This window comes from Solenopsis invicta, chromosome 16 (assembly GCF_016802725.1).
Source record: "Solenopsis invicta isolate M01_SB chromosome 16, UNIL_Sinv_3.0, whole genome shotgun sequence".
Classification (NCBI taxonomy): domain Eukaryota; kingdom Metazoa; phylum Arthropoda; class Insecta; order Hymenoptera; family Formicidae; genus Solenopsis; species Solenopsis invicta.
This window is the reverse complement of record NC_052679.1, coordinates 19,810,823-19,838,004: the sequence shown is the minus strand read 5'-3', so window position 1 is coordinate 19,838,004 and position 27,182 is coordinate 19,810,823. Positions and strand designations below refer to the sequence as shown.

Below are 27,182 nucleotides of genomic sequence, written 5' to 3'. Positions count from 1 at the left end.
CGATGCACAGTCGCTTCATTCAATACGATTCATAAAGATAACAACGCACAACGGCCGCTATCACTTTTATTTCAATCCCGTTGTGTCGCGTTCAATTTTTTTACGCGCGGAACGCAGCGTTGCGCGCGTTGTATTCAAAGTCACAACGATACGCTTTACTATCATATCCTCCGTTTGATTTAAATTGCTAAGAGAAGTAGACTTGAAACTTAATCGAATCCTTTGATGCACTTCTTTTCCAATGCACTCAGTAATGGTAACATGATAAAACATATATATTCATGACATAAATAATAAAAATTTATTCGTTTGAAAAGTATATTAACTGCGTTGGTTAATATATATAATATGTACATGAAATGTATATAAGTGTAATATGTATATGAAAATGAACTAAAATATAATATAATATAATTCTATTACATTCTATACGAAATGTCAATAAAATATAAAATAGATATTAAAATTAAATCTTTGTCTTTTGCAAAACTTTTACAAAGAGTACAATAGGGGAAATGTTTTCATTTCGTGCTTAAATATTTATGTTTATGAATTCCATAATAAAAGATTTAGTGTAAAATACAACGTTCCAAATATATATATGTACGTTGAATTCAATATAAATTTTATGATAAATGGTTGAGGGAAAAAGAATAATACGCATACTACAACGTTACATATATTATAATTTTTGTTATTAACCATACTTTTCTCAGCTCACCTTGCAGTTCTCATTCTTAATTCCGCTTGGTTGAAACGCATTTGTCGTTACCGTAGAAATGGGAACGCGAAGGAAGTGAAGTAGCATGGGTCGCATTCGGAACTATAAAGTAGCAAATCTCCCAACCGATTCGGTCCCATCGTATTTCTCGATACTCAGTTACACGGGGTACATACGGTCCCATCGTGCCGACTTTCTCATACTTTCTCTCGTGCAGGATACTGATACCGAACGAAGGTGCGACGATAAAGGAGCATCGAGAGAATTCATCGACTTCGCTCTACAATCTCCCCTTTCTTCAGTGAGCTTTATTCGTTTGCCCTTCTGGCTGCTTCTAGTCGTCTACTTAACTTCACGGTTTTTCGCAGAGAAATATTGCTAAATGCTAGGCGATCTACAATTCACGCTGCTTTCAACAACGATTACGGCGTATAAAACCTCGGCCGGGAAGGTAGCGCCGATAAAAATCTTGAATTATAAGTATCCGATGGCGTTTACGAATACAGAATGATCGGAATAAGACAGGAATATAAGTAGAAATATTTTATTATCATCGATAAGAACTACTAATTTATGTTTTTGAATAGTGACGGCGTATATTATAGAGTTTATATATTATATGTATTGTGGGTGTGTGTGTTTATAATTTAAGATAAAACAATTGTATATATATACACATAATTTACAATAGTTTTCAATATCTACTAATTTTTCGTCTATAATATTCCGATTTCACTTATTGCTTTGAAAATACATACGAGCGGTTTCGTAATTATTATTCTAATAGTTTTATTTATTATTATAGCGTTAGATAAAAATAAACTTTTATTTAGTACAAAATAATTTGAACAAAATATTTGAATAATTTTATTTTTTTCTTTTTAATTTGTTTCCGCATGCTTACAATTTACTATTTAATTAACGTGTAGTCACAGTTTGTATACCAGGTATTCACAAGCGATTTCTGATGCGTATGCATCGCACGTACGGTACTGATAGAGTGTTCATTTCACTGTGTGGGATTAACCAAAGTGTAAAGCGGTACAAATACGCAAGGACTAAGTAAGTTGCGGCGATATAGATAACCAACGACGATAGTAAATCAACTCCAGCCTCCACCCACATGGCAGTTACGAAATTCAGTGCAGTACGTCGATAAATTTCTCTCTCTCTCTCTCTCTCTCTCTCTCTCTTTCTCTCTCTCTCCTTTCACGTTTGTTCAATTCCTCTAGCGTGTTCCGATTCGCACTCGCTCCGTAATTTGTCACGTTTCAATCGCTTCTTTCTCTCCTCAAGTCTTTCTTATCGCTTCTTGCATTATATGTAGGACATCCTTATCAATAGTTACATTGTGCGTTTTTTGTCATAGCCGATAGCTATATCGACTAAGGCGAAATAAGTCGCGTATCAAAAGATAATTACGCACGTACAAATGGTACAATTCAGAGAGAAACTAAAAAGGTCAGCTCGATAAAGATCAGGGACGCATTGAAGTTTGGGTTTAGCCGACAGATCGCCCGAAGCGCTATTGGGAATGCCGATGGAATGTTACGATTCTTATTTCGCTTATTGTTTCATTATACAATATTATAGGGCGCGGTCAATGCAACGAAGAGCCGCACCTTTATTTTATTCGTATAAATTATGCATAGCGATCTTATCATAACTTTTGGCACGCCGAGTCTTTCGCAAATTTTCAAGGTTGCTGTCCTGTCCGAAATATTTAGATTTGATGATAACTGAATAGTTCGGAATTAATGGAGATGTAAATCACGTGAGGGAGAAGAACGCTCATTCTAGGAACGGTCTAAAATCACGCAATATGCGTTCATTAGCGACGTTTAACAAATTAATGTCTCGGCACCTGGCACGTGTCAAGAACATTCTATAAAGGAATTACGCGCTAAACTGGCTCGCATGATAAATACTCCAAGACGCGTGATGAAGTGAAATAAAAAACGCAGAAATACGACTAATGCAGACTTTGACGAGTATCATTCTACTAGTGGGTCGCCTCTGGGTTCAATTTACAGAAAGAGTCTAAAAAACGGGAATAGAGGAAGAAAAGAGCATTGTGTGGGCTCACTGTGGGAACTGAATTATTCATGTTACTAACGCTTCGAACCGATGATAAGGTAAGAGAGAGAGGAGGGGGGGCAACCGTAAATTTCAATTTATAAAACTGTTAAGCATTTGGACGTCCAGTTATCTGTGTCCTTCGTACCTACTTTTCAATCATCCCCATATATTTTTACCATCGCATATCGATCTTTCTCTCTCTCTCTCTCTCTCTCTCTCTCTCTCTCTCTCTCTCTCTCTCTCTCTCTCTCTCTCTCTCTTGCTTGCGCGCGCGCGCTTGTGCCGCCTTGTGTGCGTACACGCACACACTCGCTTTCACCTGTCTGTTTCATCGTGTTTCCGCTGTGCTGTACCTATAAAGCGAGAACCCTACCTCGGTCTCATGGGGACGCGGTAATGCTCGTCGAGAGGATGAGGAATGCCCTAGTGTATATAGCAACACACGCATTCGTGGATATGCGTATACGCATGTATAGACATGTATATATGCATGTGTTCTATAGGGGGTAGCCCCGCATACCTCAAGCGGTGGCTCTCCTTCCTACGTTTTGAGGGGTGAAAATGTGCCCCCGGCGTACAGGAAGGGTAGGTAATTGTTTTGCCTTGGGTACGCCACTCCTCTCTCTCTCTCTCTCTTCTACTCTCATTTCTTCCCCTCTCTCCCTCTTTTCCCTCCGATTTGTATCATGCCCTTTATCCCTTTGCATCCCTCCTCTCTCCTCTGGTTATCACCCTTCTTTCCTTTTGTCAGCCCTCTTACCCTTAACAGCACCCTTTGAGGTAAAGCAACGATTTTGGCGGTAAGTCGACTTGCGCACTAATTACACACAGTGGCTTGTGTCAGACGCAATCGGGCTATGATCGGCGCACACCTACGCGTTTTGTTCTCAATAAAAAAAAAGGAAGTGAAAAGCGCATCCGCTCGTCGACCACGCATCGTCAGTTCGCCCCTTTCGTCCGAACGAGTCAACGAGTTTTCGCGGAAACGATTGTCCGGTGCTAACCGGTACTTTGTGCTTGCGCGTCCCATTTGCGCAGGCGATTCTCTCATACAAGCGGTATCACGAACGATCGAATTATCGTTCCATCATCGATTCCATCTCCCGCGCACACTTCTATCGCATCGCGCTATCCGTCCGACACTAGTCCGTGTCACCTCTCCAGAATCATACGGTGCAGTATATAGTATCAGCCGGCAGTCGCTTGCGTCCGACAGAGATCCGCAATTGGCAAGCCTTTTTATGTATGGTGTCCTATAGAAGATCGAAAAAGACGATGGAGGTTAAAGGTGGCCCTCTTGGCGGCATGGTCGGCACAGCGTTGGTGGTACCTTGAAATCGCAACGTCACACTCACGACATTTATCATAATTCACGGCGGTCGACATACTTTTCTCTCGAAGGTGGGACAGGTACCTCTTCGCCATCTTCCTTTCTCTCTTTCTTTTTTTCTTCCTCTCTCTCTCTCTCTCTCTCTCTCTCTCTCTTTCTTTCGTCCATTGTTCTGTTCTTGTTCTACCTGCTGGATCCGGATGATCCAACCTCTCGCGCGGCTTCCCTGCGTGGAATAAAGAATAAAGCTTCGAGACTCGTGCGCGATCGCTATCTAGCGTGAAAGCGTACGTCTCGGCGGCTCTTCTCTCACTATGCTTGTGATGCTTTCCTATGCATACGTCTCGCGAATGTGCGCGAATGTGAGCACGGTACAGCCCTCCCTCGTTTTCTCCGTCGTTCAGGGTACTGAGGGATTTCTACATGGCGATGTCGGTGCGTGGATAGCTTGGAGGATGCGTACATTCTTTATACCATGCCTAGCGTCATGCATTATTTTCATGCCGAATCGCGGGGAGATGGTTTTTTTTCGGACTCGTAAACGTGACTTCCAGGGAAAAGAAAATTTATTGCTTAGGGAGAGAGACAAGACATCTATATTATTTTGCTTCAATTCGTCTTGACAGTATACAGGGCTGTTTTGGGGATTATTACGGCAAAAGAAGGGAAAAGAATTTTTTTTTCATTTTCACATTCGCGCATACATATCTTATTAATCAGAATCTATAGTTTCGCAAAATTTTACAGCAGCATTTAATAAAGTTCTTTTTAGTATGTATAATGAAAATGTACTTTTATACACTTTTTCTCTCCTTTAAAATGTATCTTCCAAATGTAATAAATTTGGAAAAAAATGTCTTTCTTAAAATTTTTTGAATTGTTTATATGCATTTTATTCATGTATATGCATAATATTTATTTATTACTAATATTACGTATACACATAAAGTCACATTTGACTTTAAATATTTTCTGAACACGGGACCATGTGCAGTTTGAACGCCTGTAGACGATTTAATCCTGCGAGCGCCATTAAGCGACAAAATATATTCTCATAAGGTCGCGTTTTACGTGCGGACGATTATACATCGTAAATAATGCATCTGCAACCGGTAGGTGCACCACATTTTGAAGTATTTCGTTCGATATCCTGAACACCCATGGACACTAGAGCCCATGCAAAGCGCACGTATACTCAAGTACACGTGGCGTATAGCTGCATGGCCCGGAACAGAATATGTACATTGGTCGGGGCAATTTCGAGAACTGTTATTCATAAAACGATAACGACCTGCGTGGCAATCTCGACCACGGTGTTCAAGATAGGACTCCATTGCGAAGATAAAGCCGTAGAGAACGGACGGCAAAGCAAGTTCGGGGCAGTCTGGCGTAATATGAGCCACGTCGAAACATTTCGACCAATTCGGCGAAACGACTCATTCCGGAACTCTCATCAAATTGATCGCTCTCCCGTGTTTTACGTATTCGTCTATTACTATCGCAAACGTTCGCGTTCACATCGTAAATATCGTAAGTATTCGTTTTGGCAGCGATTGCGTTAGTTGGCGTGCTTGCTTAAGCATAATGCCCGGTTCTTTCAATAACGATTCAATCGTCAGATAATTGGTAGCGACCGGTGAACCTTGCTCGTTTACGGAATTCAATTACCCAATTTGATGCGTGCATTTAACATTTTGTGTGCTGAAGCATTTATTGGCATGTCATGGGCGTTTATGTTTCATTTCAGTTTTACTGCCGCGTTTACTGCTACGCTAGATAACGAAAATTTCAATAATAATCGCCGATGCGCGAGCCAACACAAATTGGTGCAATAATACCTACGATATTTTTGCTTTGTGCACGTATATATCATTATACAGTTTAATCAATATAAAAATTTCCAAATACATAAATGAAAGAAAAAAGAATCGTATTTTTGTTAAAGACATATTATCGATTACCATTTGACTCAATTGAAGAATCCATTTTATACATATATTTAATGAATACGTTTAATCCTAAACGTCGTGAAGATCGTACTGTGTGATTAAATGACACGTTTTATGGTTGAGAGGCGTGGTGACTCGCTCTCTTCAGAAAATCAATCACCATGCGTAACACCGGCGATCTTAAACATGGTATGCGGATACGCAGACGTATGATCTATTCTCCGTACACGGTTTATCATATCGTGAGTATTATATACCCCTGTCGCACTCAAACATGCCGCATCCGCCGCGCCGAGATTAGATACGCGACCGCATATTCCATGTGGGATTATCACGTTGCATCCGACGATCGATCGATCCTTGGCGTCGCCTTTTGCTTCGCACCACTCGACGCTTCTCGAGAGACGCGACGAGCGGGAGAAACTGGTGCCGGTGAACAAGAAAGGAAGGACCCTAGTCGTTGTGGAGCTGAAACGAAACCGACATGACCGAGAGTGGCGTGCAAAAACAAAGAACAGAACGTTCCGCGAAGGGGAAAAGGTACGCGGAGCCATTATAGATTTGCCATTAGAGAGTGCCCGCTGGATGACTTTATTTAAAAGTAACGGGGAGAAAAAAAAACGCTTCCCGCCTTCCTTCAGCACCTTTTTCTGCTCTCGTGCCTCGTACGGGATTATCGGTTAGATACATCCGCGCCGTGAGAGAGTACGCGAAGCGGGTTAGAGAATATACTTTCTTGCGAGTGACGTGTTCGGAACGCTATCGTGATTAATGTTGCGTACGAGTGATAAGCCAACGCTATGTCAATATTGAACTTATCGGACACTGCTCCATCATGGTATCTGTGCGACAATAGCGCACAGGGTGAAAGAAGTTTAATGTCCTTGAGATAAATTATTAGAAAAGAAAACATTTGAAAATGACTGCTCGTGTGCAACTAAATTTATGAAACTCATTATGTTCATGTGACTAAAATGAGGAATTAATTGTCTAAATGCCCCTGCAAAATTTTAGCATTGTCGTCTGACTTAGTCTTTAATTATGTAATATGCGTGTTTGTTAAATATTTACTATCGTGGTCATTAGAAACTAATCATGAATTATAATGAATGCATTAATATTTATCTCGATATCGTCGCCAGTTTTAATGTGGTTTGAGTTTGCAGTTCCATGCATTATATATAAACGTACCTTGCTCGTATAATTAAACTTAAGTCTATTATTCATTAACAGCTACACATAATAGATGAGCCTATTATAATAATTCAATATCATAATAGCGCAATCCCTAACAACATGATCGCATAGTCGATGTGTGAACATTGTTACATTACAACCACGCAAAATGTGTGAAATTTTTAAATTTAGAAACACAACATTATATATATGACATTAAAATAATTTCTTACGTATTTGAATCTGATATCTGTACGCGTGATTGATTACTTTTTCTGATCCAATATTTCACCATACGATCTGACGAGAGATATATGAGAACAATATTAACCCTCGGCAGAGTTTGTACCTCTAGCAGTCCACGTCGGTTTTAATAGAAGTAACGAACGCATGTTATCGTCTGGGTGCTTAGTGGGCGAGAAACTCACACGTGTCATAAGGAACCGATTGAGTTCTCCATTTATCCTGTCTACCAATTGCTGACGCGTCACACAAAGAAACGAAATACTCGAGGGGCAAGAAAAACCGTCTCAACTCTGTGCTCATGGCTTCGTTTCGCCATATCCTGACGAAGGAGTGTCGAGGAAGGAAAACGAGGATTTCGTAGGACAGGAGGGAGAGACGAGCAGAAAACGGAGTCTAGACCGATTAGCGTTTGGTCGCCGGAACTTCGAGACGGGCTCGGAAAACCGACGGAAGTGGCTGGACTTCTTCCACGGTCGGAGGATAAGAGGACGGGTGGAAAGACAAATAGAATTCGGAAGGAGTTTTTGCCGGTCGGCAAGATTTAATAGCCGGCGGACTTCTAGATGGGCACGAAGGGACGAGGGGACCAGCGAATGCGAAATTTCCGTGGACAGACATGAGAAATTAGGGACACGCTTCCTGGCTTTCCTGCCGCTTCGAGAAACGTGCTTTAATGATCGCTCGCCACAAAACGCCTCTTGGCTATCGGCAATAAAAACAAGAAACATTACGATCTCATTCGAGTTAATAAACGTGAGCAAACAGAGATTGTAATTTCCATATTAAGACGTACCTGATAACGATAGTCGTTACGGTTCGTACATAAAACTAGTGAAAATGTGCTACTTTAAATAATTGTACAAATAATAACACGGTTTGAAACGGAAGAAATTTATTGTCGAACACGAAGAAACGTTAATATAACAACTCATTATAACATTAGATCGCAGTAATTACAGCTTCGCAAGTTGTATTATCGCAGCTACGATTAATTGGCAACAACGTTTTAGCGCATTTCTCCGTTTCTCAGACCTTCGCATTAATGCTTGTACAAACTCGAAACGAGTTGTTCAGTAATTAATATATAGAAACTAGGCTATAAATTTCTTATAATTTAAAACGTTCTAGCTAACCAAATGATCTCGCTGCGTATCAAATAATTAATGATGGTTATTTAAAATCCAGTAATACAAGTAATTCAAATAATTTGCTCTTTATGATTTTGCACTTTGTTGATTTATAGTTGCGTATAAAGATACTGCGAGACGTTTTATTCATCAAAGTGTTTTCTTCAGATTATTTTAAGCAGGAAGGCAAACGAAAGGCGAGTTTAATACGTTTTATTAAATAAACTCCCCTGGAAGGAATAAACGAACCCTGTTAGCTTACTTAAATATTACTGACGAGGAAAGTGTTAAGCGAAACAGAATACATTTCTGACGCTCCAGTTTCTATCTTTAATTCGTTAACGTTATTTGTTTTCTTGAAAGCAAATGCGATTTTGAGAATTGCACAAAAAACTAAATTCTATTGAAAACAACTTATTTAAAAAATTACGAAAGTAAAATAATAAAAAATTTAGTGATTTTTGCAATTGTATTTCTAGTGTAAACTTAAACGTTTAGAAAAGTTTCCTATTAATTTTATGTAAGAGTTTATATCGTATTAATTTGTAATTTGTCATTATTGATGACAATTGTTAAAATTATATTTTATGTTATTACTTCTGCCAAATCGACAACGTTATCAACTTTAACATTAATCGCGTCCTGGGTTCTACTCAGTTCGTAAATTTTTGCCGGGAAAAAAAAGGGAGAAAAAAATCGATATTGATTTCCGCCAATCACTGAAGTGTCGATACAGCAAGGAGAAATACTACTTCTGTGGTAATCCTTTCTCATCTCTTCCAACCCTGGGGGACACGAGTGGATGCCACGAGGAATGAAAGAAGATCCTTCCCCGATTAATACACAGCACCGTCTCCATGTCGCCAAGGGCCGTGTACTGTACCGTACTCTTGGACCTCCTCTTAAGCACGTCGGGAGGTAAAAGGAAGGGGTGGTCTCAAGCAGGGAGGGGGTGGAGTAGCTTCCAATTCGTATCTAGTGTGATTTCCCCGGGGTAAAGTCGACCGATCAACCGATCGAGTGGGTGGTTGAAAACCGCACTGGGAAACCTAATATATCCGAGGGTCCTCCCTTCTCACTCTCTTACTGTGATCTGTAAAAGCTTTAAGAGGGCATACGAGCGTTACCTCACGCGCATATAGTCCTTGAAAGTCTACATTTCTTGCGTGTATGACATGCAATATCTGCAAGTTTCGAGAGGAATACGATAGCAATGAAATAGCTTTACAGTTACAACTTGACGAGTACAATTGTCTATCTTCATCTTTTTTTTAAGATTTTACGAATTCTTTATTTCTTGACTGCTTCAATATTTATTTCATGTGTTATCATGCAACTCTTCTTGGTTTTCAAATGTCTATTAAATTTTATGGGCATATTATTGCTATCGACGTTACTATTTGATTATTTTTTGATGTTGTTGGCACGATGTCGCAGTTTCCAGTAAGTGTTATAAATAAGCAAACATCGGTTTTCGATCGGTCGTACAGTGCGCCGCGACATTCTTTTCTGATGGATATTCGTGCACGCATCTTAAAAGAAAGACCTTAAAAATCCATTTTGCACAGGCCATTAGGCACACATGTTAGCCAAACATCTCCTGTTCCAAAGCAAACTACGTCCGGGAGGTTTTTCACGAAAAGTCGTCGAATTTCTCCAGTTCGAAGGGCACAGATCCGCTTACGGGAGAAACCCGCGAGAGATAAAACGCGGAAATATTGAGAAAAGTGAAGATGTATGTATGCGCCATTCACGATAACATCGCCGTTATGTTATCGAGTAGTGACAAAAGGACCTAAGTCTTTATGAACTTGTTGGAAACAAGGAATGGTATAAAACAGACAGAAGGGCTTCAAATATTTGTTTAGGAAGTGTCAAGAATTAGTGATGACATGTTAGCCTGCGTGAAATATCGATTCTCGCCTGGATAAGTATCGGTATATTTGAAGAAGAAAGTTAAATATTTATTTTTCTTGAAATAAATATTAGAAAGTAGGATGTAACTTTCGCTACCGTGGAATATATAGATTGACGCAAATTAAGGCTGCAAAACATAATAATGAAATGTAATTAACAATTATGTGAAATATAATTTCGCTATATGAAGTTTTGATTAGTCTCACGTATAATATTCGTGGAGAAAGCAATCTTAGCTGTGAACAGGTATAGCTAGGATAAACGAGCTCTCTCTCTCTCTCTCTCTCTCTCTCTCTCTCTCTCTCTCCTCCCTCTTTCTTTTATATAGCTACCAGACCATAGTCGCCTCCCTCCGCGCGCTATAACGATCCGCCCTGCAGGAATATCTCTATCCACCTGTCTACATCCATATCCTACAGACAAAATTGTCTTCCGAAGTGGCTTACAAATATATTTCAATAGAAACGTAATATTCTGGAGTCAGTTGTATTGGCTCTTCCTGAATCGTTCCTGGTTTGCTCGGCCCCTTTTTCTTCTCAAAGGGATTTGCTACTACTCCCATAGACGTGTACATATCATACATTCGTCATGTCTAAGCGGCAAAGTAATATCGTCCCTACTTCTACACGAAATCTCGTAAAGCCGATACGAAGTATCGCAGACAACGCGAGCGTGTACGTCGCGTTAAAAAATGTGCGCGTTTCTTTCTCGAACGGAAAATACTTGCCAAACAAACGCGAGTCTTAGATACACAATCGTGTTGCACGATATTTCGATTTCAATGGAAATTGGGTGCACTTCTGCCTACACTTTATGGGTTCTAGAAATAAGAACAGGTCTGTCCCGTACGATAAATGAGGGCAATTTGCACTTTGAACAAAATACATTTTTTCAAGAATTTTTTAAGATACAAAAATTTGTTTTAATTATTTAATTGTATATATTATGATTTAAATACGATAACTAATCTTTACATTACGTATCATGATTTAATAAGTAAAAAATATCTAAAATCGATTAAGTTAAAAAGACATAACGCTTTATAAAATCGAATATCTTGAATCAATATTGTCTTTCAATAACAAATAAATTATTTATTTTATTTTATTTTCAACATTCTGCAATTTACAATTTACGTTGTTAGAGTGATCCAAAAATTTGGATGCAAATTATATATTTTATATTTATTTAATTTGGATGCAAGTTATATATTTTATATTTATTTAATTTTATACTGTGTGTTACAATTGTAATGTTACAAAAAGAAGAAAATAATTTACGGCATAAATTATTATTTAAACTTAAATTTATTACAAATTTGCATATAAATTTAATCGTAATTTTTTAATGCTTATTGTTTGAAAAATTGTTTGCAAGGATAACATTGTATACACTATCCATGAGATTATTATGTTTGTCCGTTGAATTTCTTTACAGGATGTAGCATATGCTTCGTACCTTATTTTCTCGTTTTACACCGCGACGTATCCCGAGAGCAGACGTTTCGGAGGGTCGCGACAGTCCCGAACTTTTGTCAATATTGATCCCCATCTCTTTGCACGCGAGGGACGTACGCGCGTTCGGCTAACGTATGTCTTCGATTTTTAGAAGCTTTAATTCGTTTAGCAAACAGACGGCCGTTTGACAACTATATTTGATCATCGCTCTCGATGCGTCCCCATACGACTAATCGTGTTTTAAATCATGTTACTTGCGAGTCGTAAGTGCTCAATTTACAAGTACAACATTTGAAGTGTAATCATATTGAACATTTGAACTCATTGACAGACCTAGTCATACGCTTACTTTAGAAAGTAAAACAGCGTTAGTTGGCCGCTGTTGCAATACATCGCAGCTGCACGAGTATAATGCTATTAGTTATTGATCGTCGTATTTCGCGAATAAATTAAGTTTCCATAAAGTACGGGGCATAAATTGATTTTTCGCCGTCTCGCTCGTTGGCGTTGCCGTCAACCCTTTTGCGTATCTCCGAGTCATCGGGGAGTGCATATGTACGACGGGATGCAAGAAAAAGATTTCAACCTGCCGACTCCCATTTATCGACGCGCTACTTTGCTTCAATTAATATGCGCTAACAACATTAATTAATGCGGCACAGCCGCGACGGACATGGCCGACGAGAACGTGAGCCGGAGGGACAAGGAATTCTCTTCTCTTTTGCGTCTGTCTATCCATCAAGAGCGATCGCGCCGCTTGTGTCGCATTCAACCGGGTTGGCGCCACCCCTGCCACCTTAACTTCGACATCAGAGGCTTCTGGGGCGATATTATCTGTAGGAAAGTGCTCGAGAATATTATACGTGCGTAGTGTACACACCCTATCGAGGCCAGCTACTTTAACCGTACTCGACGTTGGATGATTGAGAGGAGAGAAGTGAGACGGGATGAAGAGGGTAGGTGGAAGCATCCATCGTAGACGGTACTGACTACTGCTAATCGAATTATCGATCCCTATCCGCGTTCTCGAGGCGAATATTAGATTTTCCACGAATTTTAATGTACAATGAAGGCCAGTGGCAGACTTCTTTTCCTCTTTCGCTGGAGAACATCGACGTATTGATAGACGGGATGATGTACTGAAATGAATTTGTGGGAAGTTGCGTTCATGCGATCATCACATTTTGTATTTCTTTTTACATTTCTATCTAGTAACTTCAAAAATAACGAGCAACGTTATCTACATATTCAGTTAAAAGTACATTACATATTCATAAAGATTTATAGTGCTTCAGACAGTTTACTCAAGAATATATTTTTAAAAATATTTATCATAAATTATTTATAATAGCTTCATAGAGTCTTGTCCTAAATTTATTCTATTTAAAAATTTTGAGTTCGTTTTATTAGCTATTTCCGGTCATAATTCTTCCTTTTATCGTATCGCCTAGCAGACATTTATTACAAGCGAGTGATTCCTTTCGTCCGCATATCTGAGATCTAATTTTAAAAGCCTCGTAGCGGCATAGGAGCGTTTCTCTCTCCCGCGGCAGAATCCGGCCATATTCTATTTTCAGGTGTCCGCAGGTAAAGATAAATCGCAGGAACGCACTAGGGTGGCACTTAGGCGATAGAAATATATATACGGGACATCGCGTAAGCGTGTTCGAGGAGGCACGTTTTCTTCGCAAGAACCGCGTGCGGTCGCGAGCGACACGAGAGTAGGGATCGGAGGGGTTGGAAAGGAAAGCACAAGAACCTCGGGAAATGTCAGAGAAAAATTCCAATATGCCTCGAAATTCTGGCGGCCGTGCATGGAATGCATCTGAGCCCCTTGATTGTGCTTCGGTAGCATATTTTTCTCGTACTTCCGATATTGCACCGGCGAGTTTCTTCGTTTTATAACTGTGTGCGCCGCTCGAATCTCCGCTTTCTTCGGTCTGTGCGAGGTGCACCATGTGCGCCCACAAAGGACACCTTTTTCTCTCCGTTTCGTATCTATATCAGGAGTAGTTTCCGTTATTTCCCCGTTTATTTATTACGACTGAACGCGAGACATTCACTTACTTCATTTGCATACTATGCTTGTATCGTGCTTGGCGAACTCCGCCTACTTGCGTAAAGCCGAACGATGGCGTATTGGTCATTTATATAAGTCATAGTTCTTTACGTAAGAATTAAAAAGATAGATCCATATCGTGAAAAATTTCTGTATCGCAGCAATTAGTAATATTATCCATGAATAAACATTTTTATACATAAAAAAATAATTTAAGTAAATAATTAAAAATTATCTTTTAATCTACAAGATCAATTCTGAATTCTCCTATTTTTCTAGATATTTTAATACATATTTTTTTTTTAATAATGATATATTGTTTGTTACAGGTGATGCCTCTTCCCCGTACCAACTTCTTGGCCATTTCGTCGATACATTCGAGCAATTCTTTGATGTTAATAATGTCCATGTAAAAACAATCATTCCATCGTTTGCTATTTACCCGCGAGCTGACGGTCCATTAACGCATTTGTCTCGTCTGGCGCATAACTCCATCGTACATTTATCGCCCAATCAGTCGGTGAAAGCGCATCGGACTGAAATCGATCTGACGCGTAATACTGCCAGCGCCATTCGAAGTAAATGGTTGTCGACACACCGCGAGGTATCGGTAGAAAATCGTTTCGCGGCACCAGTCACGTACCCGTTTGGGTACGGTAGAGCCTCGGCCAAAGACCAGCATCAAGATAAAGTCAGTGGGAGCTCTACCCAAGGATGCGCAGGAACGGGTGGTGCCGTTAGTGGTGGATAACGACTCGTTGGAGGGACCAGCGAGCGGCGAGGAAGGGGGCCACGTAAACGGCCCCCGAAAGGGCCCGCTGGATGGTCTAGCCTACGAGCAACCATCAAGATCCAGCCGGCAAGAGGGCGAGTACATCCGATCGATCGAGACGCAGGAGCGCAGTACTGTCTTTGATCCAGATCTGGCTACAGTGGACACCGGGCTGGGACCTACCACGGGTGAACGCATAGAACTTGATGAAAGGACCGGAAGCAAGATCAAGCGTCCACAAAGCCCCATAGTGTCGGCAATTGACGGTCACGTCCCAATCTCGATACGTTGCAAACATCATCCGGAGGGATTTAACGGCGCAGCCTTGGAGCTACAATCGACCGACGACAGTTCCGACGCGCGCTCCAAGCGTTCGAGAAAAACGTTGGACAACGACAACGACGACGACGACGACGAGCAACCGGCGAGGAGAATCTGCGCAGCACATCGGCACAGAGTGTCCTGCCACGTAGCGCGAACTCACGCGGAGCCGCCCTGTCGAAGAGGCGCGAATCGAAACCGACCCTGTCGCGTTCATGATCGCCGGCGGGATTGCTCGAGAGGGAAGTCGACGGAGAGACCAGAACACCGGCATCTGAGGTTCCACGATCCGGAGAACGCCATCGTACGGTTGGAGCAAGATCCGATACTTCGTCCGGTTCGCATTCTCGGTTGTCCTCCCGTGGAGGACCAAGAGATAACCTCCTACCTGGAGCCGGCTGGACCTAGTTACGTTTACACAGGCATCGGTGTGAATCAGTTCGCTGGCGGTGAACCGCACTGCTTCGATCTGCACAATCCAGACAATATTCTGCCCAAGAGCCGCGTCGGCAGCATCGCCAGACTCCTCGACGGGCCGAATCGTGCCGTGAAGGATATCAATCGCAAGGTCCTGGCGATGGCACGTGCCATGACGCCTGCTTGGTCGCTACGCCTACTCGGCGTCAGCTGCGGTTCCGTGCTCTGCGCCTGGGGACTTTTGTTGATATTATCCGTGCTTGGTGGCGGTGCCTCGCATGGCACCGGGATCGGTAACTTTGGCCTCGGTAGTATGACGGGTACGATGGACGATTTGAACGGCGTTAGGTGTCCTTGGGCGTGCACGTGTGGCGGACAGGAGGTCGATTGCTCTCATCGAGAACTGACGCAGATTCCTGGTGACCTGGCGAGCCTGATCATCGCGGAAAAACTGTAAGTAACTAAATGCTCACTTCGCTTTCGAATGTGCAACGTAATTTTAAAAAAGTGTAATGTGCATTACTGAAAGAGAGAGAGAGAAAGAGAATCTCTATTACGATAATTGCATTTAAACACGCTTTGCATAAATGGGAAAAAGCAACATTTTAAAACACTATTTCGTGAAGGAAAGCAGTATCTAAACTGTATCTTAGTTGCAATTACGACATTATACAGCTGAAGCGCCGGTACTGTAATCGCATAGCAAAGTTAACCGAAGGTCTGACTTGCGTAACTACAGTTATTTAGTTCCTGGAGAACTCGTTAACGATTTCAACCGCTAGCCGAATTAGCGCTTCGTTGAAAAATTTTCAAGTGAGAGAAATAGCTTCTTGTTTAACTTTTCATGGATTAGTCCGAGATATGAAAAGGATGGGAATCAGTCGCGTAATGTTTTTTCATAAAGCATATTCGTACATGACAGTGCGCACGTGTCGCAGCTACGTAATTGACGCTTTTCAACGTTAACGTTTACCGCGCTCGATATATATGACGGATTGTTGCAGTCGCAACAAATATTTTTCGGTTTACCAATAAATCAACGAGAAATCTAGATTCGTGTTTGCTCGCGAGAGAGACTGCCTCGAAGTATCGCCGATCAAACGGTCGACGCGGCGATAAAAATCGGCTTATTCGTATAGGACTTTGCTTCAACGTCGACTTCGTTATTCGCGGCCTATTTCTTTGGTAAACAATCCACGTCATTCTTTTTTTGCAAAGTTACTGCCGCATAATGAAACGCCGGCCATGGCACGATAAGCTTCTCGAGCGCGTATTTGTATGCGTACTTAAGTGAGTCAGATTCAACTGGGAAGGCGGGCGTCACGAAAAATTTTAACGGCAGAGTTGTCTTGAATGTCAAGATATTTGCATATTTTTATCGAATCGAGATGCCGAAGTAACGACCGTTTAACAACTACGCGCTCTTGCTGCCGGCGGGACAGAAGGTAACGCAATAAAAACGGAGACAGGAATAATATACATTACAGTTGGCAATAGAAAGAGGCATAAAGAATGTCTTGCGTTTTCTCGGAGAATTCTCGGAGATATTGCGGTGCTCGCTTTTTACCAATAATATCGTCTCGAATATTACAGTCTACCACATTGCGCATATTGCGTATAATGTGTGTCGATATATTGATTCGACGAGAAATATCTCGATTTTTCGGCTAAGCGATATTGTCAAGAGTCGCCAAATGAACGCTTTGTTTCTGCTTTACGCAATCTGCACAATTCAAATAAAAGCGCCGACATTTATTGAAATGATGTATTAACTCTTTATGAAATCTTTATTTACCGATGCAATATTGCACAATTTGCGAGAAAGCCTATTTACTTTTTTCGTATTGTATACTTTCGTTGAAATATTACAATATCGTGATCCATATTAAATGGTAATATAATAAAACCCAAGTAAATGTTTAATAAATATAATATGAATTTTCGTGTGTAACCTGCGCGCTTGCAGCGTGTACAGACGGTTTAAGATTAATCGCGTTTAGTCAAATTATAAAAATATACGTTGCGTCTGATTTCGTCCCTTGGGGGGGGGGGGGCTTTTTTTCAAACGATCAATTCTTAAATCACATTTTAATAAATCCGTACCGATGTTCAACGTAGACACATTAATGACCATTGATTAGCATACGATTAATATGCCGCGGGCGAACGACGCGCGGAGATACCAGGAATAATTAAATCCTCGAAATATATATCGACGGTAACTTGTAGTGGGATGCTGTGTCGTACGAAGGTCCCTATTATGAAAATACCGTCGACTCGAAACACGAAGTACTGCCGGGCCGACGACGTCTTTTTACGCGGGCTCATGGGCGCCTAATGTTGGCGCGGCCCACGAAATTCATTATGTCTTGTAAGCACGAACCGCTCGTATCTCAAAGAATATGCGCGCGCGTGTCTCGCCTGCAAATTGAATTTACAACTTGAAATCGAGCGTCGTCGCATTGCGCAATGCGTTAAACTGTGCGCATGATATTGATGTTAAATATTAGAGCGTTTTTATTCGCCGGACGGTATACTCGTGGATACATACCTGTACAGCGGTACTTTGCCACATATAGGCACATGTGCGTGCTCCGGAATCTGCTGAAACCGCCGGATCGATACCGATATAATTTGCGCGAAATATATTTGGCGCAGATGCGTCGCGCAGATATGCCGCGTTTTATACTTTTCGCGAGAAAATTTTCATCACTCTGCAGCATTTAAAATATATCGAGACGCGAATATCTAAACGACGGGGCGCGCGTTATTTCAACTGATAAATAAGAACACATATAGATCGCGTTGAAGAGGGTTGTCTGAAATTACTCCAGCTTGCATTTTCACGTTTAAACTACTATCGCGAACGCATGATATCGCTATTTGCGATCGATACTAGCGAGCGCTTGAAATGAGATTAATGACTACAGTCAATACGCTTGCATGAAAGTGACGTGATTGATAATGTATAAAGTAAAGCTACAAACACATGTCGAGCGAAAAGATTGGAGGGGATGGTGAACAGAAATAACTCATCGGAAATAATGTCATTTGTGTGTTTAAACTTTTTAAATTAGAGCTATTAATATTTAACGTTTTTATTAATACCAGATTATTAAATCACTTTAGGAAAATTTGCATTTACCCAATAAAAATCATCTTGCACAAAAATGCTTTTATGTTGCGCGGTTATCATTTTTAAATGCGCTTTTTGACATTTTTCACAACAATTTGCGTCAATCAACGAAGCTATAATAAACGTTCGCATAAAATCGTGGACTGTGGGAGAAACGTTTCGTCTCGGGCGATATAGATGGGCCACTTTGATCACTGTCTAACTGAGAATCACTGTTTATACCTGTTCACCCGCAGCGAGTCGATCTTGAGATAATTAGGGACCCAAGCAACTAGATTTCCCTCTTCATAGTTAACCCTATCTAAATCCGTAGCCTGCGGATGGCTAAACGTTCTCGTGTTATACATGAGTATACATTGATTGGTGTCACTACCAGCTATACCTTGCTATCAGTAGTTCGAATGAATCTCCGGGGATGGTTCTAAACTACGGTGTGTACAATCTAACACGGTTGCAGAAGATTCTGCTAGCGTATACATCGATGTATAGACATTCAATATTACGTGTCGAATTAAATTATTTTGATATCATTAAATTCGCAATTATCCTATACCACGTTAGCAGAACTTTCTATAATAACGTGTCATAAAATATGTTATTATAGATAATGCTTGCTGATAACATCATGCAAAATTTATCATTAATTGAAATCAGTAACGGAGTGTATATTATTCTGATATGACAAAGAGGATTTTAATCAATTTAAAAATATCCAAAAAGAGATATATTTTATTCCTTCTGCAGGATAAAATAATACTTTTCAATTCGCATATTTACCATATATATTGATTTATAAATATTTTGTATTTTCTTTTTATTTAAAAAGAAAAATGTTAAGATAATTTTGTTTTGAAGGAAATATATATATATATATATATATATTATATATATATATATATTATTGTATATATATATATATATATATATATATATATATATATATATATATTCAATAATACAAAGTTTGTTTCTGATCACTTTAATGATTCCACTTTAGTTTTATTATTATTATTGGGAATAAATATTAAATTTTTATTCTGTCGTTAGTTTTATGTCTAATTTTTCGACGAAGTAACATAGATAGTAAATAAAGGCAACACGTGCTTTTTTGTACCGAAAAATTGCTATTAAAACAATTCACAAATAAATAGGGGCTGGAAGTCGACGGTGCACTTCGCTTCTGGCAGCGTTCCGCTTCCACAAGTGGAAAACGCCATTGTATAATAGTCGTATGTCTACCGGTATCGCCCGCACTTATGATTTTTCGATTAAGCTACGTAAACAGTGTATACGGCAAACTAAACATCTGCCAACGCGGGCTGAGTGTTTGGGCAAGGTCCCGATACGATGTACCACCAACTAACATTCAACGAACTAACGTCTGTAAAGCGGACATCCTACATTTACTTGCGTTTCTGTACCGCGACTTGCAGCTACCGCAACGTACCGCGATGCGGTAAATATTACAGTCGACACGTGGTAGTTGTTTTGTCGATCTACTTCCGCTCTTATATTTACATTTTTCAAACGTTTCAGAGTCAGATTTTACTAGCGTCTTCATGTTGGCTCGTTGAATATTTATTTTCCTGTTAGTGATGTTTCATTGTTTGCGGGAAAATATTTTTTTTGCGTCGAGTATCTTTCAATTGACTATTATGATGTATAATGTAACTGCCGATTACTCATTCAAACGAATACCTCCAGCGTTTCATTTGTTTTTGTTTGCAAATCGATTCAAAAACCTGCAACAATACGTGATACTGTAATATTGTATTATATTTTAATATTTGTACATTACGCGTCATTGAAGTAGATTTTTAAAAACTATCAAGAGGCTCCAATATTTCGCAATTTCCAAAATTTCTGCCGTATCTTCATTTAATAACAAAATATTTGAAAAATTGTTTTCAGTATAATTGTAAATTGTATATTAAAACTGTAAAAAATAATAATTTGTAATAAAATAATAATTAGTTTAGTAAAATCTCTTTTACGAGACTTGGTAAAATAAAATAAAAAATTCTATTTTTGTGTCATTCCTCGCGCAATTGAAAAGATGAAATCACAGTTTTGTGCTATTTTGTTCTGAAATTTCAAACGTAAAGAAACGAGGGAAATTTACGAAATGAAGGTGGTACGCATTCTGACTTAATTAGAAAATTCCAAGCATGCATCCTTTTTTCAGTCTGGTCGCGTATTGCTGGCAGATGTTGAAGTCGGTGACCCTTGTGACGATCAATGGTTTTAATTAGATTTTTTACGCACAATCCCATGTTTCGCGACGTGTGAAATCGGGTAAGATATGTAGTCAGTTCCCTTCAGATTCCTCGAGCGCAATGCAGCGATCCGCATAGTTGCTCGAGCGGCGTGAAACTACCGTACTCGCTTTACGCGCTACACGGAATGGGAAATGTGTGAAAGTGATATACAGGACGATTCAATAGAACAGCGATTCAATAATAATGTTCTATTTCGTAGTTAACATTTAAAGGCGAGAAAGTCAGTTTGCTATCTGGAATTTTCTCTATTTGCAGTTTTTTAACGTTAAAACTTATATTAAGTCTGAAATTGTCGTAAAAGTAATTTTTTATGCAAAGCTAACATTATACGAATGCATATAATTTATATAAATTTGAAATTAAAGCTCAATTACAGATTTTTAATTAATCAGTCTGATCCACATTTGAAAATATTACGTATCACTAATATAAAAATTTTTGCGACATGATCAATTTCAACGGAAAATTTACACCAATTCAATTTCGACGGATGCGAAATAACATTCTCGAGACGGTCGAGGAAGTACATATACAGTAGAATTGTCGGATATATAACCCTGTACTTTACAATATCGCTCTGCTAGGGGAGTTACGACGATGAGATCACGTCGCTGAGGGTTACACAAATATTTTCGTTTTGATGTTCGCGCGTTGCGCTTTAGGACCTACCCATCATAGGAAGGACGGAGACAGAGAGAAAGAGAAAGGGAGAGATAGAGATAGAGATAGAGATTGCCCACAAAATCGTTTATAAGCGCCTAGCAATTTTGAAACGGAGCGACAAGGTACCGCGTACGGAAAACGCACTTGGTGGTTTCCATCACGCAGTTATTTGGGTTACCTCACCGACATCGCGCATAATACCAGTAGATACGTCGTGGTATATAGTAACAACGTGTAGCGGAGATAGTAGGGGTTGCGGCGTTTTGCTGCCGCAGTACGGAGGGCAGCGCGGCGCGGGGCGAGGATTGCCGCGAATATTTTACGGCACCTTCGGGTGAATCCCTCACGTACCTTAATTTAGACTCATACGCGAAAAAGTGGAGTTGGCCGACTCGGGCGTGCATCCTTAGACCCGCGAAATATAAAATGCAATAACGTTCCGCCAAGTTCGTCGGGACGAGCGGACCAACTTCGCGCGGTACGGTGTTAAAAGTACGCTATATACCGAGATTCCGGCTGAATATTTATGTAAATGCGGACGGAAGACCTTCCATTCAAGGCGTGAAATTTTTCTTAATTCCACGGAAGGCGCGCTTGTTGATACGGTTGATTTATTTCGAACAACCCCACCGCTTTTCAGCATGAAACGATATCAAAACTGAAATCAGAACAAAACATATATTACGTTTTTACATTTGCAACAACACACAAATCGTATGTTAAATCACGCATATTGTAAATCATAATCTATACGATAGATTTGTCTGCAGAGCTAATGTATCATTAATCAATTTTCTTCTGATTTATAAAAAAGTCACAATGTCGCGGTTAATAGTAAATTATCACAAATATTAATTACGTGAATAATTCTATGCACTACGTTTAAACGAATAGTGATGTCCCCGAATATTGCACGTTCATTCCTTTCACGACATTAACTACCTTTCAAGTTTGTCGAGACTTTCAAAGACCTGGAAACTCTGAAGGATTTTCAAAACTTTGGCAACTTCTCAGAACTTTCAAACTATCGAGACATTTCAAGACCTTGAAAATTTTGAAAAAAAAAAAAATGTTTTCGAGCTTGTTTTATGCCCTGAATCCGTCCGATCGATATCTTGTCATTTCAATTAATTAACTGGCGACAGACGGCTTCCCAAAATACACCAAGTCGACGAAGATCCGTTAGTGAACCCCTGTCTAGCTGTCAGAGTCCGTCAACATTATAATTAATTCAACCATCGATAATTAACTCAATGATAAACGAGGTGCCAGCGAAATGATTTGTATGATTATTTATAATGACACACCAATCTGTCGTGCGTAACGCGTTTGCCGGTGTACGCATTGGCTCACAACAATTAATCATCACTCCAACAACAATTACGGCCGATTACAGTGTGGATCGATCGAGATATATTGTAATTAGTATACCGGCGGCGCCTTGCTGCGGGTACAGTAACTGCGAAAAGTATATGTTGGTTACACATGGCGAATACATAATAAGTTCGAATTAGAGACTACGAGTTTGCAAATTACTATTGCTACACTTTAGTTTTATGAAAACTAAAAATTAGTTTAGTAATTCGGACATGTAGATGTTAAAAAATTTGGCATAAATATTCCATCTTCTCAATTAATCTATTATATAAAAACATTTATCGATTACATAAAAGCAATTTCTTTGAAATTGATCATGATTTTTATGAAATTTAAATTGCGATGTGTAAGAAAGAATTATGTTCATGTAAAGTCATGTGTGAACATTATTCTTGTATTGCATAATGTATGAGAAGATCAATATGGCGTATTCATACGTGACTTCTTCTCACATTCCGAGTACGCTTTTTCATTATTGTCTGCATTGAACACACACACACACACACACACACACACACACACACACACACACACACACGCATACACATATATATGTATGTAAGGGGGTGCACTTTCCATCGAAATCCGCGAAACTTCCATTAGACGTTGTGCAGCTTCTATCGGAATTCAGGAAGGGTGTCGATATGTCTGGGCGTAACGATTTTCTACCTGGTTCTGCTCGATCCATTCTGACAGCGGAATTAATGGCTTTCCCGGACGTGAAAGTGCGCAGGTCAAACAAAGAATTATTTGGAAAAGGGTTGGCTGCATTTTTTCACGTTGTCGGATCTTACACACCTTCGACTTTCCATCAGATATTGTCCCGTTGACCACCCTCGCGGTGAAAAATTGCGGCTATCTATTTTCGGATCAAGTAGAGAGGCCACGGGAATTACATTTTTATTGCATTTTATTGCGTTGCGCGGAAGTATATAGCAATACTTCTAACAATATATTCCATCTGCACACTCTACGCCTGGTACAATCAAACTCTTGTCACTCGGAACACTTCAAGTGCTCGTTACATCTCTTCTCCATATAATTCCAACATCATATATCATTTGTGGAGTTGTAGCTTTTAAAATACAATAGCTATGTAGACTTGATAATTTATTAATATATGACGTAATACTAAAAAATATTTAAATGGTCATCGTTATGTATATAATTAATCTATAAAATATTACTAAATATTTGCACAACTTTCTCAAAGCCGCTTTATTACTTGCTTAAAATATCTTATTATTTTTCTCTATCATATATCTAATTATTTTTTTGATAAAGTAGAAGTTTCAAAACTTTTAAATAATATTGTTTTTTTGCATCTGTTTTATACGTGTGCATTAAACATTTAAAGCAAAATGACACGAAATATTTTTATAAAAGCATTCGATAAAGGCATAATCGATTCACCTAACACAAAAATTAATGATTTTCCCCGACGAAAAGGCGTATAGATCAAACAATGTATTAGTGAAAGAAGTCGCCACATTTTTTCACGTTTCACGACCTTCTTCTCGGTTTTCGACATAATAGCATCCCTGCTGGGCAGGTGCTTCTTGGGTCGGCTACGTGCGGGTATCATTCTCGGTTGCGGCAAGTTTTGGAAAAAGCTTTTTGAATTAATTATCACATGCAGGATAAGGATTATCACATATAGATCCAGACATGTGGCACGTGACCATGCATTGACGGTCGGCATTCCCGAATTTGTAGAATATTGTATTCGTCCCGCGTCCATTGGTACCCGTATGCACGGGCACGTTTCCAAAATTCGGTAGCTACCGCGGCAGACTCCACATCTGTCTTCCGTTCTGCGGAACACTTTACAAGTTCACGACCTGTGTATCTAGGCATCCCGAGAAACTTCAAGAGCAACTACACCTCCGTGGTGAATTGATATAATATGATGAGAAGCGAGAGCAAGCGAGCGAGATAGAGATAAATAGATAGATAGAGAGAGAGAGAGAGAGGCAGAAATAAAAAACCTTGAGAAAAATATAGCCTCGTTAAGAAATCATTAACATACAAATTGATCGCAGCTATAGCGATTCGTTATTATCCTATTATTTTTAAAAAAGTAACTAAGTTTAGTTACTAGTCGTAATATGAAAAAGATCTTAAATATTTTTATAATATAATATATTGTAATGAATAAAATGTCACTCAGAATAGTACATTATAATATTTAAATAAATCTATAAATAATTAATATCTTTCATTGAATAAAAAATTCTAACAAAATTATTCATGAATCAGCGTCTTTTTTTACGTATGATGTGTATTGAAGAAAAGAGTTTAGTAATAATAATTAAACCCATATGATAGTTATTGAATTTTGGTGAAATAGTTTCAATTAAATATTTAGTTAGTAAAATAAAATATTGAATAATATTTAGTAACCGTTTAATAACTGATTGGTTACTGTTATGTTTGATTACTATTAACATAATTACTAAATATTACTGAGTATTTGGTTACATATTAATCAAATATTTAATCATTTCAAATTATTTCACCAAAGCTTGACTATTATTACTAAACTCGTTCTTTTTGTGTCTATAAACGCTGCAATAACAATTTAGCTGAATTTTATCATTGCCTTAATTAAACGATTCAGGAGATTCGATGGAGATTCCAGCTCGCGATTGAATGTCGTCACGAGAGATTATACTCTAAAAGTAATAGCCTAATAAAGAATCGCGGTCGCGACCGATTTACGCCGATGATGAAGACTTTCGCCATAGTCAGCGCCAGATTGTCAATAAATCAGAATTAAGGTTTTAGGCACCTTATACGATCGATTTACCCAAACGACGTTAATCTGAGCATACGGTCTCCGTTGTCAATAGATAAATCTCCGTTTAGACGCCGCCCATTGTCGGCGGATTATGTGCCCATAGAAATTTTGGTTGGCTTCCATAGACCCAAGCGGAGACGTCGCCGAGATATCGGTAGATTTTGGATCTTCAATCGGAGAACCTGTTGAAGGTATCGACGATTATGAAGCGGATGGTTTCGTGAGATTACAGAACGAGCTAATCGATGTTATCTCTAATGACGGAATATTCCATCTTTTTCAGACAAAATATTTTCTTTTACGTGCTTTTATCGTACGAACTTATTTCGAATCTTTTCGCGAATGTCGACAGGTGATATGACAGTTAATGGGAGAAAAAATATTTCATAACGAATGGGAAAAGATATTTCGCAGTGAGGAATAAATTTTATCATTATCTAAAAATTATTCATAGATTATTTTGAGATAAATATCATAGAAGATACGTCTACAATTTAGAAAGAATTTCTTGTTCCCATGGTGCGTGTCTTCCCTCACAAGCTTTGCGCGTATTCATTTAATATAGTAATCCGGTCGTCAGGAGAGGATTCGCCTCTTCAGCGCGCACTCGCATAGTCCTGCCCTCTTAATTTTCATGCCTACCCCGCTTGGAATCCCTGACGTTCCCCGGGATACTCGACGGAATTTTTCGAATGCCTGAAATCTCGACGATACGCCTGCAGGCACCACGAACGTAAATAATAGATAACAGCGAGTAGCCGCACGGCGAAGGGGACGGCGCACGACACGCCGCATTTTCACCGCGAAACACGCCCCTGGACTTTTGGATCATGTCCTCCGCCTCAAGAGCAGGCGAAACTCCACCGCGTCCGCCTCGAGGAACATGAATCACGTGGCGCATGCAAATGAAAAGGTGCGCGCGCGCGCGCGGGGGTGAACGCTACCTTCAAAAGGTCGTAAGTACCGCGCGCGGCCGCGGGTGAAAGAGCCGACTGGGTGAGGAAGAGAACGCTAAAGGAGAATGCTTGGCGCACGCGGCCCGCCGGGAATTCTTTTTCTGCAGGACGGCCACGCAAGTGCGGCGAAAACGTTGTTGCGACTGCCTCGGTCGCCGAAATTTATTACAGCGTCACGTTACAAGCCCACTCAAAGGAGAGAGAGAAAGAGAAGCGTAGCTTACACGGAGATACTCTTGCTTTGCTTTTTGCGGGCGCATTCCACTATGCGTGACAGCGTATTTCAAGTACGGCTTCGCTCACTCTTCGTTTGCCCTTAAAACTCTACGCTGGATGTAAGGAGAGAGGGCGGACGGTGGGATCGCGGTGAAAAATAAAACGTCGCTATAACAGACATTTC

At 39.8% G+C, this 27,182-nt stretch overlaps 2 protein-coding genes across 3 annotated transcripts in view; both read left to right on the top strand.

Annotated features, from left to right (window-relative positions):
• Positions 1–14,842, top strand: part of LOC120359774 — a 28,413-nt gene extending 13,571 nt beyond the window's left edge. The window contains exon 3 of the mRNA XM_039458774.1: positions 14,391–14,842. Coding sequence (XP_039314708.1) covers positions 14,391–14,812 — 422 coding nt within the window. The 3' untranslated portion in view covers positions 14,813–14,842. The remainder of the gene's footprint in view (positions 1–14,390) is intronic.
• Positions 14,842–27,182, top strand: part of LOC105194510 (protein slit) — a 327,037-nt gene continuing 314,696 nt past the window's right edge. For both annotated transcript variants that reach the window (XM_026131466.2, XM_011159458.3), the window contains exon 1: positions 14,842–16,024. In XM_026131466.2, the coding sequence (XP_025987251.1) occupies positions 15,732–16,024 (293 nt within the window). In that variant the 5' untranslated portion in view covers positions 14,842–15,731. The remainder of the gene's footprint in view (positions 16,025–27,182) is intronic.